The 15,071-nt window shown below is 38.7% G+C and overlaps 2 protein-coding genes across 4 annotated transcripts in view; one reads left to right on the top strand and one right to left on the bottom strand.

Annotated features, from left to right (window-relative positions):
• The window catches only part of VXN (vexin), a 965,102-nt gene that overhangs the window by 158,626 nt on the left and 791,405 nt on the right, over positions 1 to 15,071 (top strand). The window lies entirely within an intron of this gene.
• Positions 1 to 15,071, bottom strand: part of PDE7A (phosphodiesterase 7A) — a 128,279-nt gene that overhangs the window by 20,408 nt on the left and 92,800 nt on the right. For all 3 annotated transcript variants that reach the window (XR_007728322.1, XM_050802060.1, XM_050802059.1), the window contains exons 4-7: positions 12,881 to 13,032; positions 10,622 to 10,685; positions 4,689 to 4,784; positions 12 to 112 (exon numbers count right to left, since the gene is read on the bottom strand). Coding sequence is in view for 2 of the 3 variants with exons in the window: in XM_050802060.1 (XP_050658017.1) it covers positions 12 to 112; positions 4,689 to 4,784; positions 10,622 to 10,685; positions 12,881 to 13,032 (413 nt within the window). In the remaining variant the exon portion in view is untranslated. The remainder of the gene's footprint in view (positions 1 to 11; positions 113 to 4,688; positions 4,785 to 10,621; positions 10,686 to 12,880; positions 13,033 to 15,071) is intronic.

The raw sequence follows: 15,071 nt of genomic DNA, 5'->3' as shown, positions 1-15,071 counted from the left end.
CAACCTCTTACCTTAGGTTCCTTTAAGTAACAGTGCATGGCCTGAGTAACATCCGCAGCGTGGACTGCGTTATGGTAAGGATTTTGACTGTGGTAATCTTCTTGAATCATAACTGCATCAAAGAAAGAGATCCCGATTTTACTGTATATGAGCAACATATACAAGTGCAAAAATTGTGATAATTATGAGTTACCCACTCATCCTTTTCATGTAGCTATTGGTTAAAATCGTGCTGATTCGGGCAGATGATAATCACCTCACAACTCACATGTATACCAAAAGAATCAATATCAATTTGACTCCCTATGCTATCATGGAAGAACAGACTAGGCTTCGGGGTGGAGTTGTGCCCCCTGCCATCAACGTACGTGATGGCCCTACCAGCATAACACACAAATCCAGTGGTCTCAAAGGAAAGCGAGCCTACCTATGATGGGGAAACACAATCGCCAAGTGAGTGCGACAGACCGTCAGAATTCTGCACTTGCTTCCGTCCCATCCTTTCAAATAGCCTTTTCAATACCCTTGGTTAAGAGTGTTTTTTTGAGACAGGATCTCACTTCGTTGCCCAGGCTGGAGTGCAGTGACATGATCATGGCTCACTGCAGCCCTGACCTCCTGGGCTCAAGTAATCCTCCCACCTCAGCCTCCCGAGTAGTTGGAACCACAGGTGCATGCCACCATGCCTGGCTCATTTTTTGTATTTTTTTGTAAAGACACGGACTTGCCATGTTGCCCAGGCTGGTTTCAAACCCCTGGGCTCAAGGAGTCCACCTGCCTTGGCCTCCCAAAGTGCTAGCATTGCAGGTGTGAGCCACTGTGCCCCACCTAATAAGCTATTTTTGTAAGTAGTTATTTATTTATTTTTGAGATGGAGTCTTGCTCTGTCACCCAGGCTGGAGTGCAACAGCACGATCTCAGCTAACTGTGCAACGTCCACCTCCCGAGTTCAAGTGATTCTCCCGCCTCAGCCGCCCAAATAGCTGGCATTACAGGCACCTGCCATCATGCTCGGCTAATTTTTGTATTTTTGTCGTGATGGGGTTTCACCATGTTGGCCGGGCTGGTCTTGAACTCCTGACCTCAGGTGATCCACCCGCCTCGGTCTCCCAAACTGCTAGGATTACCGGTGTGAGCCACCATGCCCAGCCGTATGTGTTTTATAATTTATATTTTAGTACAGTAGTCCCCTCATATTCTTGGGGGATATGTTCCAAGACCCCCAATGGATGCCTGAAACCACAGATAGCACCAAATCCTATTTATACTGTGTTTTTCCTATACGAACACACCTACAATAATGCGTAATTTATAAGTTAGTCAGAGTCAGAAATTAACAATAACTAAAATAAAATAGAACAATTATAACAATATGCCAGCATCACAACTCTTGTGCTTTGGGGCCATTATGAAGTAAAATAAGGGTGACGAACACAAGCACTGTGATACCAACACGGCTGATCTGATAACCAGCACGGATCAGGATGCAATGAGATTTCATCACGCTGCTCAGAATGGTGTGCAATTCAAAACTTATGAATTGCTTACTTCTGGAATTTTCCATTTAATATTTTCAGGCTACAGTTGACCACAGGTAACTGAAACCACCAAAAGCAAAACCAGAGATAAAGGGGGACTACTGTACAGTATTTCAGGCATACTACTTACAATTAATACACATTAAAAAGTTTCTCAAGGCCAGGTGCGCTGCCTCACACCTGTAATTCCAGCACTTTGGGAGGCCGAGGCTGGAGGATTGCCTGAGGTCAGGAGTTTGAGACCAGCCTAGGCCATTAGTAAGACCTTGTCCGTACTAAAAAAAAAAATGCAGCATGGTGTGGTGGTGCACATCTATATTCCTAGCTACCCAGGAGGCTGAAGTGGGAGGATCGCATGAGTCGAGAGGTTGAGGCTGCAGTGAACCATGATCGTGCCACTGCACTCAAGCCTAGGTGACAGAGCGAGACTCTCCAAAGGAAAAGCTTCTCAAAAGCCCTATGTAATAATTTTTTTTTTTAAACCAGAGTTCTAAGTAGAAGTCTGAAGTCTGAGTTACTATTTTGAGCTCTTCATTTGGCTGTACATTCTTGGTATTGAGGCTTTTTTTTTTTTTTTGAGATGGAGTCTCGTTCCTTTGCCCAGGCTGGAGTGCAGTGGCACAATCTCAGCTCACTGCAACCTCCACCTCCCGGGTTCAAGGGATTCTCCTGCCTCAGCCTGGATGAGGTGTGAGGCTGCCTGGAGCTTGGGAAGTGGAGGTTGCAGTGAGCCATGATCATGCCATTGCATTCCAGTCTCAGCAATACAGTGAAACCCTGTCTCAAACAAACAAAAAACACCTGAGTTATTATTTTCTCAATTCTCCCAAAGACAGTATAGAGCCGAAGCCATTCCAGATACATTGCACAGAAGATAACTCATTGTAGCCAGTGGATTCCTTATGGCTTTAAGGCTTAATTCTCTCATAAACCTGTTCTAGTGGCTGCCAAATTAGTGGCAGCAGGATGAGGGCAGAAACAGCCAAGTATTCATATGAACAATGTGCAAAGCGGGGAAATGCATGTTTATAATTGCCAGTATAGCTACTGGGGCTACTCACACTATTTTAATTATAAACTTGAGAATTTACTACAAAATTATATCTGTACAGTTACACAGGCTTCTGTTTACCTAGATAAAGCAGTTGCAAGTTAGCAAAAATGGTTATATGAATGATTATTATTTTTTTTGAGACAGAGTCTCATTCTGTTGCCCAGGCTGGAGTGCAGTGGCACGATCTCGGCTCACTACAGCCTCTGCCTCCTGGGTTCAAGTAATTCTCCTGCCTCAGCCTCCCAAGTAGCTGGGATTACAGGCACACGCCTCCACGCCTGACTAATTTTTGTATTTTTAGTAGAGACAGGGTTCCACCATGCTGGCCAGGATGGTCTCGAACTCCTGGCCTCAAGTGATCCACCTGCCTCAGCATCCCAAAGTGCTGGGATTACAGGCATGAGCCACTGTGCCCAGCATGTATGAAATATTAAATGTTCCTACCAGCAACATCTTAACTTATTTTATAGTTCTACAGTTTTACCATTTTCTTACAGTAATACATTACTTCCTGAATAATTTGTAATTTCTCTCTACTTAAAATTGAAAGATTTTAAAAAGATAGCAAAGCAATGTGATGGTCTCTCACTATTAAGTATAGGCATACCAGCGAGATACTTAGTGTTAAGTTCCAGACCACTAAAATAAAGTGAATATTGCAATATAGCAAGTCAAAATTTTGGGTTTCCCAGTGCATACAAAAGCTATGTTTACACTATAGTCTATTAAGTGTACAATAGCATTATGTCTTTAAAAAAAAAACTGATGTAAACACCTTACTTTAAAAGATTTTATTGGAACAAAATGCTAATGATCATGTGAGCCTTCATTAAGTTGTAATCTTTTTTGCTGTATATAAGCAAAGTTTATATAACCAAAAATAAATTACAAATTAAACTATGTCTTGATCTGGGCACTATATGAAATACCACAATGAGGGTCAGAAAATGAGACCCCAAAATATGCTGCTTTGGACTTCAAACTCAGAGCAACAAATGCAGAGGAGTACTTTCTCTGAAGTTCCCCTCTCCACCTAAAGCACAGGCAAAGGCTTCACCAGGAATCGTGAATTCCCTCCTCCGGCACAACCAGCCAGGAGAGATTGGTGGATATTACAAGAAGGAAGATTAGAGTTGATATCTTGTGCCTCAGTCTCCCGAGCAGCTGGGATTACAGGCGTGCACCACCATGCCTGGCTAATGTTTTTGTATTTTTAGTAGAGATGAGGTTTTTGCCACGTTGGCCAGGCTGGTCTCCAACTCGTGGCCTCAAGTGATCCACCCGCCTCGGCCTCCCAAAGTGCTGGGATTACAGGTGTGAGCCACCACGCCTGGTCCCAAATAATCTTTAAAGTCTACCGTCAAAGAGATTTTAGGGCTCGGAAAAAGAAGAAACCTAACTGCAATATACCTGATCTTTTAAAGTTTTAGCCTTTGAAAATTTAGAAAAGTACAGAAATTGTGTCACCTTTGTCAGCAATCTGTGGTCAATGTAAGAAACATTGCAAAATGAAATCAAGTATTCACTATTCCCCATATCTATGGTTCTGTAACTTTGCAGCCTTTGCACCAACAGGTGTAGTGCACCCTGGTCTGATTTGCTGTGGCCACTTGCTGCAGAAGTGAAGGTGGGCCGATTCTGAGCCCAGGGCTCCAGAGGCCTGGGGACATCAGCTCCCTTGGAAACCTGGCACTACTGTTTGAACAAGCTCCACTAATTGTAAAATAAATAATTCTCTTTTGTTTTTAATGTAAATCTATTATGGTGCCAAACTCCTCTGCTTTTTTTAAATTTAACAGAAGACTATGTAGAGCCGAGATGGATCAGCCTGGTATCCTAGCTGAGGTCACTACAAAACCAACATACGGCTCACCTGTTGCTGTCTGCAGGTGCACAGATGAGCTCACCCAGACCAAAAGAAGCATTCAACAGGCCCACAGATGCAACAGTTAAATAACTGTGTGTTGTTTTAAGTCACTAATTTTGGCTGGTTTATTATAAAGCAATAGCTAACCGATATAACTGAGATAAAACTTACAAACAGGTTCTTATATAAATGTAAATCTTGTTACTGTTAATGGGTTAGAATCACTTACCTAAAAATCTGCGAAGTTTCATCATATCTAAATGGAAATACTCAATTAATCCATGAAGACTAAATAAATGAAAGGTTAAGCTTACTAGACTATTTCCTAAAAAGAAAGAAGAGACATTACATTAGTAGGAAATACTAGTCAACACAATTACATTATGCTTTGAAATATGGATTTTGAATATAAAACATGGAAAGAGTAATAATTCCCACTTTTTGTATATCAAAAATATGCATCTTCTTATTTTATCAGTTATGAACTTTATACATCACATCTTTGTTTCACTGTAAGAAAAATTTAATTTTTGTTGTTTTACTTTTCCACAACCAAAGAACTGAAAGCTAGACATTTTCAAATAGATTAATTTTTTTAAAGACACCAAAATAATTAGAATAGACAATAGAAAACTTTAAAAATTGTCCCACACAGTAACCTAATTCAGTGTGGCTGCACTTGGCCTTCCTCCTGACAACGCCTCTGCCATCTTGCTTTCACTGAAACAGACTGCCCCAGAGCACACACCTCAGCTGCAGCCTTGTTAGCCTTGAGAATGTGTCTACTCTCATCCATACAGGGTTAGGAGGAGGCATCAATGACCTCAAGATCATCAGAATTAAAAACTCTGAACTCAACCACTTGCTTTTCCAGAGTAGCTGCAGAAAATCTGAGATTTGCTTGGGGAGTGGGGAGGGGGAATCACAAAACTAGGCAGAATATCACTGTAAACTCAGAGTCAACACTGCCCAGCAATCATATTGTTTTTCCGGTGAACTGGCTCTTTCACTTTTTAAAATGCCTGTTTTCAAGCCTTTTATGCACTTCTTAAACTTTCAACATACTTACTTCCCATCCACCCCCTCATTCTCCATAGCCTCATATGTCACAGAAATAATACAAGCCCTCAAGTTTCCCTTTCTTTCTTTTTTGAAATGGAGTCTTGCACTGTCGGGCTGGAGTGCAATGGTGCGATCTTGGTTCACTGCAACCTCCGCCTCCTGAGTTCAAGCGATTGTCCTGTCTCTGCCTCCCGAGTAGTGGTGATTACAGGCACCCACCACCAAGCCTGGCTAATTTTTTGTATTTTTAGTAGAGACGGGGTTTCACTTTGTTGGCCAGGCTAGTCTCCAACTCCTGACCTTGTGATCCGCTAGCCTCGGCCTCCCAAAGTGCTGGGATTACAGGCATGAGCCACTGCACCTGGCCGAGTTTCCCTTTCTTTCAAAAGCCAACCCATCCACACCTCCTCAGAGATATTCCTTGTTCCATCAGGTACACCTATCCCCACCCCACCCCACCCCACCAATCTCTTTCTCTTTTCTATATTGTCCCAATAAGCATCAGCATTCAGACATGCTCTAGGTTCTCTCATCTCTCAAACAATAAAGAATCACAGCCTCTCCTGGCTCCCTCCAGTTTCCCCTGCTCCATCCCCCTACAGACGCGAGTTTTTGGAAAGAGCTGCTACATGCGATGGGGACTGTCTTCGTCCTCAACGTCCACTCCTTCGTCACTGACAAGTGGAGTCACACCAAGAATAGAAATTAAATTTGGAAAAACCACCATTTTTATGATGTTTAGTTTTCCCTTCCATGGTATAACTCTCCATTTCTCCATTTTTTAAACCTCTTATTATATTTCTCAGTTTTGTAAACTTCTATAGGACACATATACTATATTAACAATTAAACAGACCACATGTTTTAAATAGGCTACACATTAAAAAGTCTATTTTAAGTAGACTACATCCTTCACATAGACTCATAAATTACTGCCAATGTTCAGATAATAGCAATAAGATACACAATTCTAGTATTCTGTAAAGTCTATGATGACTCTTACAAAAACGTATAAAAGACATACTGGTCCCAAATTGAAAATTTATAATAATAATATTTATGAAGGATAATAAAGGACTGTTTGGCTAACCTTGTTATCTAAAACCACCTAACCAACTGCCAACAAAAGACCACGGCTGATGAAAAAGTACACTAACTGGAACATTATTTGCATGAGCAATGACAGAAAAGATGTGGCAGGCCAAAAGAGACATTTTTATAAACTACTTGACATATCGCCTTCATTTGGAAAGAAAAAAAATTTCAAATCTTACATTTTAAATAAATTAAATGTTAAAATGTGTTCAGGTCCTGATATGCTCTATCGGTACAAACACGAGTCCACGTGGCGTGGAGCCATTTCTGAAGAAGTGAACGACGTGTCCGTTACTATTGCTGTAACAACCATCTTCGAGTATATAAATATTTTAGAATGTTTATTCATTCTCTGTATATTTAGATTATCATAAGGTTCTCCCAAAATTGTTTTTCAAATGTAACAAAACAAATTACCCATTTCTAGGGTGTAGAATAAGTTTTAAGAAAGCTACAATCTAACAGGAAAATACCCTCTTTTGGAATTCAGGCAAAGTGTAGTGAAGAAACACATGTAACGTCCCCACTAGGAACTTTAAGGGAATCTGACAAGAACCAGGCTCTTAAAGTGTACTACCCATATGTAACTGAAAAGCGGCATGCAAGATACCAACTGAGGATTATAACACCAGTAAGAACACAAGTCAACAAAACATTTCAAAAGAAGAGATGCTCAGCTGTGTTAAACAAAAATCAGGCAAAGAAGAACTTTTTAAAAAATGGAAATGGAAACAAACACTTTATGAAAAAGAAAACTGTATTTTAAGAAAAGCTACCCTCATAAAAATATATCAAAAGATAGAACTGCCTCTGGAAGAGTGGGCCTCAGTCATTTTCAGAAGGTGATCCCAGAAGGATCTGGCTGGAAGGAGCAGGCTACCCTGACAACGCAGGCCTGGCAGCTAGTGTCCTCACGAACCAGGTGTCTTCAGGAGTGATAAGCTTTTGCTCTGTTGCATCACTTAATGCCCTCAATCCTACAAAAGGAATTCCAAATGCATCCTACCAGACAATAACTACTTCCCTCCTTGTAGCAGACAAGCTGGGGACCATTTGTCTTGGCACAAATCACTGCATTTTGCTTCCTCTTCTGCCTTCCTGTCCTCCCCCCAATATCATCTGGGAAATTGCCAGCATAAGAAACACAAGAAAGCATTGGATCAATAAGCAAGAAGGGAAAACTATACACTTGGATACCATGAAAGTATGTTATCGAGAATTCATTTCAGGTGAAGCAGTTTTAAAAGAAAAACCATTCTCATTATATAGTATAAGCTAAAGGAATTTTCTTCTGCCCATTTGTTCCCCAATAATATCTCCTTAAGTAGAAAATTCCTGAGCTTTTAAATAGCTGTAGTTAACTGAATGTATAAATCTCAACCTCTAAAATCAAAGGTGAGTAGCTAACCATGAGTGGTTTCTACTAAACCCTAATGATTTGGGACGAACCCTAAGGGGAAACCATGTAGCCACCCTGTCCACAAATCCCATTTAAGCAGTGAGGTGATCAAAAGGAAAGCGAAGTGCTTAGTTAACTACTGTGGACTGCTAGCTATTTCTTCTGCCCATCCAGTGCACTGCTGAGCTCACGCCGCTTTCATCACCATGCCCCCAACTAGCAGAGTATGTACTTTTTAAAAATAAAATTTAGAGAAGAACAATCAACTATTTCAATGAGTGACAAGTGTCCCAGTAGACTAATAATAGGCTATGAGCTGTGAGAGTTTATGTAAGGCTAAACTTTGAAAGTGTTAAGGGTGACATTGTTTAATCTATATTTGTCTTGAGATAATACCTAAAGTAATATTTGTGTTAAGTTAGGAAAGGGGAATTTCCCTGAGCAAGAAAAAGGTGGGCCACCTGATATTTCACCTACCTATATTTTCAAAAAGGAGAAAGGCCAAGGGAAGGCTAACTGTGTAAATGATATCAGAGCCTTTCCTGTGTGTACAGGCCAAGGTGGGGGCAGGGAGAAGTACAGAACACTTAATCACCAAGGGCAAAGGAAAAGTAGAAGAGAGATAGCAAAGGGGAGGAATAAAAAGGCAGGGAGGCAGGAGGGTGGTTTTGCTGATAAAGGCAAACTTCACTGTCTTCACAATTTTGCCTAGGATCAGTCCGATTTATTTTCTGTCAACACTGCATAAGCAAACAGAAGGTATAGACAAAGGTATTTCCATTAGGCATTGCCATGCGACTTAGAGAGAATAATGGAGTGATACTAAGAGAACCCACATTGATTCCTGAGAAAAATAAAGTTGTAATTTGCTTGTTCATTTTACATATTTGGCATCCTTATCAAAGACACTTCATTCCAAAGCAATAAGAAAAAGCAGGTGATTTCAAAGTACAGCAGTGGTTTCATTATTCTAAAGTCAGTACTGATTTCCTCTCAGTGTACTTTCTGCTCTGGGGCAAATGACTAGTTGAACTGCCTTTTTTTTTTTTTTTTTTTTTTGAGACAGTCTCGCTCTATTGCCCAGGCTGGAGTGAGATGGCGCAATCTCAGCTCACTGCAACCTCCACCTCCCAGATTCAAGTAAGTCTCCTGCCTCTGCCTCCCAAGTAGCTAGGATTAGAGACATGCACCACCACACCCAGCCAATGTTTGTATTTTTAGTAGAGATGGGGTTTTGCCATGTTGGCTGGGCTGGTCTTAAACTCCTGATCTCACGTGATCTACCAGCCTTGGCCTGCCAAATTGCAGGGATTACAGGCGTGAGCCACTGCGCCCGGCCTAGTTGAACTGCTTTTACCAGTGAATAAGAACATAAATCAACAAAACATTTCAAAATAAGATGCTTAGTTGTGTTTAAAAAAAAAAAAAAAAAAACAGGCACGAAGGAACTTTTTAAAAAATGGAAACGAACACTTTCTTGAAAAAAGGAAATTGTATTTCTAGAAAAGCTACCCAAATATACTAAAAGGTATACTAAAGCTATAGTAAAAGGTAGAACTGCCTAAGGTTTGGCGGTCCTCAACTGTACCACCAATAATAACGCCCACAATTTTATCCTAAATAAGAGTGATTCCCTGTTCCTTTTCCTACGGAACATTTTCCTGTTCCCAAAGAGAACAAGAAAACATGACCCCTCCATCCAGAACCAAACTAAACTCAGGAGTGGGTAAGCAGATTAGAATCACCTGTGGGCATTTTTCCCCAAATCATCCATACTCTGCAGATTCTGATAAGCCCTCCTAAAGAAGCTACAGCTCTTCCTCATTCTCCATCTGAAAGCAAGGAACCACTGCTGTTGGTCAGGATGTGCCAAAAGGTGGTTAATCCACCACTCAGCGGGGGCAATCAAAACAGGCATACAATATCAGATGTCATTGTAAATGGCCACAATCTAAAAGAAACCAAAAAAGAAAAATTAAAAAAATGAGATAATAATGTTTATTCTGGGTTATTATTAATAATAGCAGCAGCAATTGCCAACCAATCAGCCAAGTATATATGAGACTGATTCTGTAGACTTTTAGAAAAGTCACTTAAAAAGAGAAAAAATGATGCTCCCTGATATGGTTTGGCTGTGTCCCCAGCCAAATCTCATCTTAAATTGTAGTTCCCATAATTCCCATGTGTTGTGGGAGGGACCCGGTGGGAGATAATTGAATCATGGAGGTGCTTTCCCCCATACTGCTCTCGTGGTAGTGGATAAGTCTAATGAGATCTGATGATTTCATAAGGAGTTTCCCCTTTTGCTTGGCTCTCATTTCTCTCTTGCCTGCCGACATGTAAGATGTGCCTTTCACCTTCCACCATGATTGTGAGGCCTCCCCAGCCACATGGAATTGTGAGTCCATTAAACCTCTTTTTCTTTATCAATTACCCAGTCTCGGGTACATCTTTATCAGCAGTGTGAAAATGGACTAACACACTCTCTCTTCCAGCAGAGGGCTCACAACCTTCGTACAGTAAATGAAAGCAACGCACCAGTGGCTGCACCATCAATGCAGTAATCTAGACTACATTAACTTGAGCAAGTCAAATTCTTCACTTACCATTTGTTAGTCTATCAAATAGAAAGATATCAAAATTCCAATTTCCAACTTTTTCCAGCATACACTGAAATGAAAACCAAACATTTCTACTGTAATTTAATTTCAATAACATTGTCTTTTGGAGATATTCCATAGAGAAGTTAATGAAAATGTAAAGTGATTGATTTCCTTTAAAAAATACAAGTATCATTTTTCTTTTAATCGTGACTTTTTCAACTGGCTCCAAAAAAATGCTCAAAGGGATAAACTCCATTTGAAAAATGAAACATTATTTTGTTTTTCAATTAATGAATGCACAGGAAGGTTATGTTTCCCAACTTATTGCTATAGTCCCGCAAACCTTTAAGAATTCTAGTATCACTTAACATCACAGAAGTGTGGTTCAAATGTTGTATGGTTGAGAAACTAAATTGCAAACAATCTAATAAAAATAAGTTACACTATTGAGTATTTACTATTCCAGGTACTGTTATAAGTGACCTTACTCACTCTTTTACTACTTGGAACAACACCATCAGATGTTTTCTTTTTTCTTCTTTTGAGACAGGGTCTCACACTCACTGTCACCAAGGCTGGAGTGCAGTGGCACAAACAAGACAGCTTACTGCAGTCTCGACCTCCTGGGCTCAAGCAATCCTCCTGTCTCAGCCTCCTGAGAAGCTGAGACTACAAGCATGTGTTACCACACCTGGCTAAATTTTTTTTTTTTCTTTTTTTGTAGAGACAAGGTCTCATCATGCTGCCCAGGCTGGTCTCAAACTCCTAGGCTCAAGTGATTCTCACAACTTGGCCTCCCAACATGCTGGGATTACAGGCATGAGCCACTGCACCCGGCCCAGGCATTGTTTTCAATTCTCATTTTAGTGACGTAGAAACAAGCAAAAAATAACTAACTTGCTCAGCTATAAAGTGATAGAGCTGGGATCTTAAATTAGGTAGTCTGTTTCTAGAACGTAGGCATCTGACACTGATACCACACCATGCTTAAATTATTTGTTGTTCAGTTTTAAAAAAAAACATTTCTAACTTATGGATATTTATTTATATTATCTAAACATGCTTATAAAATAATACAATTTACTACATTAACTTTTAGGATAATGTGTACCTCAGCCAAGCAAATAAATTCCACAAAGACCCTAAAAACCAAATATTTTTATACCATACATTCTTAACCTGAACATTCTGTGGACTTTTTCTAGAAAAAAAACTTATATTTTATATCTAAAAGTTCACTGTTGTATACATTTATGAATACACTGACATGAGCAACACTAAGATACTACTAGTAGAAATCATTAATTACGACAGTACTAATAACAACAAATGACAAAAGAGATATTCTCATTCTAAAAGGCAGAACTTGTAAACGTTTTAACATTTAAAGCAAGCGGGAACACTTTCCACTGATTTCTTTTACTGAACAGGGAAGTAATTTTTTTCACTTTCATGTAACTGTAAAGAAGACACCCCAGCTTTACCTACACAACTTAAAACTTATCTATGCAAACTCAAAAATCTGGCCCGTAAATATTAAGTCAAAGAATAACTTAAAATACACTGAACATTTAATACTATTTAAAATCCTCATTTGGTCAAAACCAAGCTCATTTAACCCTGATGTTCAGTAAGACATTTCTTTTTAAATTATATAAAAAGATGAAGTAAATAATGCTCACAATCGACAAGTTTAATTATGATACATCTAAACCCTCAAAAATCTCTCTCCATGCAAGAGACGATGAAAACTTATTTGATTGGAAGTCACGAGACCTTTGTGAAAAGATGTTATTAATACACACACACACACAAAAGAAAGAGAGAGACGTAACTTCCCGTGCTAGGTTTACCTCTAACCAGCTGGGTGAGCGTAAACAAGTCCCTCGTGCTCTATTGGACTCAGTTTCCTTATTGATGGAATATGGACATGATGAGATCAGATAATCTCTAAGATTCTTCCCAGCATTAAAATTCTGTGAGATCTTACAGTTTAATGTTCTATTGATCTCCTTGTTACGTAATGTTATAATAACAAATGAAAACACTGTCACTACTTTAGTTGTTTCAGAAATTTCCCTTGCTCTGTAATGTCTAATTATAAAACAAACAGCTACTCTAAAGAAAAAAAACCTGGAAAACGGGCTTAACTGCTTTTCACCGACAGACAAAAAGACTCTATAAATCATTACTGTATGGAGAATAAAGGGCTTCAGTAAACTTATCAAAAAATTAATGTTTTCTTACAAAAACTATACATACCTTGGCTTGTCCATTATAATCATCATCTAAAATGTTTAGAGAATTTGAAACCGTAGTACCACGGAAAAAGCGTGAAGATCTAAGATATCGCTGGAAACTTAGTAGCCTTCTGATATTCCTTGCAGAGACAGACACTTCAATTTCAGATTGAGCTGAAATAAAAAGAATAAAAGGTGAGTACAGCAAGTTATAATTATATACATGCTATCTTTGCAATACCACTTTTAGTTATGTACAAGTATTTTTAAAAATTCATTTAAATAATTATACCACATTTTCAGTAGAGAAGCGATACTTTATTTCAATTTTTTTTTTTTTTAAAGTGAGTTCTCACTCTATTACATTTCTATTTTCAATGAAAGAACTAAGGATGAAGGTCAATGGCCAATTTTGACAGCATTTAGAAAGTCAATGAAGACCGGCTAGATTAATAATCAGGGTTTTTTTTTTTTTTTAACTTTAAAACGCTATCACCTCTTAACTCTTTTGCTTCAATACACCACATAAACATGGAGCAAAAACAGGAAGAAAACCTAGTTTTAAACTACTAGAAAAGCCAGGTCCTAAGTTACATATGAGATTTTAACAATTACAAAGTAAAACATTTCATATTCCAATGAGGTATCATTTCAAATATTTACTTAAGATAATTAAGAGGAAAAGGAGACAGAAGGGGAAGCAAAGTGGTTTATATCCTATAAGTGTTCTTAAGGATAGGGATAAAAATTATTTAAGATGATATGCTCTAGAAAAGATGCAGTTCTACATTAGAGACTGGAATGTTCTCTTTCAGTGAGTCTAACACAGCCATTTTTTCCCTCTAGTGTTAGAATAAACCAGAGTTCCTTGGATTGGGCACCAGATAAAATGACAGATCTGGGTTAAAATCTATCTTGCAGGGAATGTACGTTATCTTTAGACTCTAAAATCAAACCAAATTCAGTAAAATGTTCACAATATAAAATAGGAAAATCAAGACTGAGGATCAATAAATCATCTCTCTTAATTTAGAATCACCAGGTGAAATGGAAGGTAATCAAACATATTCTCTGTTGCATGTCCAGTCACTCACTCCTCTACTAACCTCTAGCCCTGGGTTTCCTTATCTGTATAATGGCAGTAATATCTAATTTAAGGGGTGCTGGATTAAATGAGATTATATATATACAAGTCAGAGTCACAGCAGGTGTTAAATGGTAGCCATGTCGAGGGTGGTAAAATTGATGCTGCTCCCATTGCTTGGAGGTATGCTACCAGGTAATTCTCAGAAATTCTGAATCTGCTCATCTTGCTCTAAGTAAAAGCATTTCATGGCTCTTCATCATCTTAATATGAACTTCATTTCCTTAGCCTGGAAGAGAAGGCTTCACGTTCCAAGTCTGGCTCTTTGCAGACTTGACTCAGGTATCACCTACCCTGGGAAGCACATTTAGTACACTGCCCCTATCTTGAAGAGGCGGGAAGCACCCCCTCTGGCTTCCCAAAGCTCCCTGTGCATTCATCTATAATCGTACTTCTGACATTATAATTACTTTTTTGTCTCCTTGAACAAATGATGACTTTCAGTACAGTCATGAACTATTTTTTTCCCTCTGTATTCCAAAGCCTAATAGTAATGCAAAGCATATAATAGGTAATTGTAAAATATATTAAATAAATGCATACTATTTAAAAAATATCTGATGAGCTCTGAGGTTCCCATACACAAAAATAAACAAGAAGTAAAATAATGCACACTGTTGTGTTATTTACTTCTCCCATTTTTCACTCCAGTGAGTAAAATGCAAGTATCTAAAACAATTGTGAATCTTAAATTTCTGATCTTTACCAATATAACTTACTTTATAAAAGGACTAGAACCAAAATAGTAAAAACTATTAATATCAAGTGATGATTATGTTTAAACTAGAATTAGTCTGTTTGAAGAAATTTAGGTAAATTTTATGAAAGCCATGTTTCAAGTGCTTTGTAAAAAGAATTTCATTTAGTCATCAACAACTTCAAAAGATAAATAGTATCCCCTACTTTACACATGAGAACACTGAGTCTACAAGAAATTAAATAACTTTCCTAAGGTCACATACCCAATATAGGGTGACACGTGGATTAAAAAACACAGATCTGTTTATAAAGCCTGTTTACTCACAAGGGTTTTTAAATTACAACTATACAGTATTGTTTATTTACTGTT

Source organism: Macaca thibetana, chromosome 8 (genome assembly GCF_024542745.1).
Source record: "Macaca thibetana thibetana isolate TM-01 chromosome 8, ASM2454274v1, whole genome shotgun sequence".
NCBI lineage: Eukaryota > Metazoa > Chordata > Mammalia > Primates > Cercopithecidae > Macaca > Macaca thibetana.
Note: the sequence above shows the minus strand (reverse complement) of the source record. Positions and strands in the feature narration are given on the sequence as shown.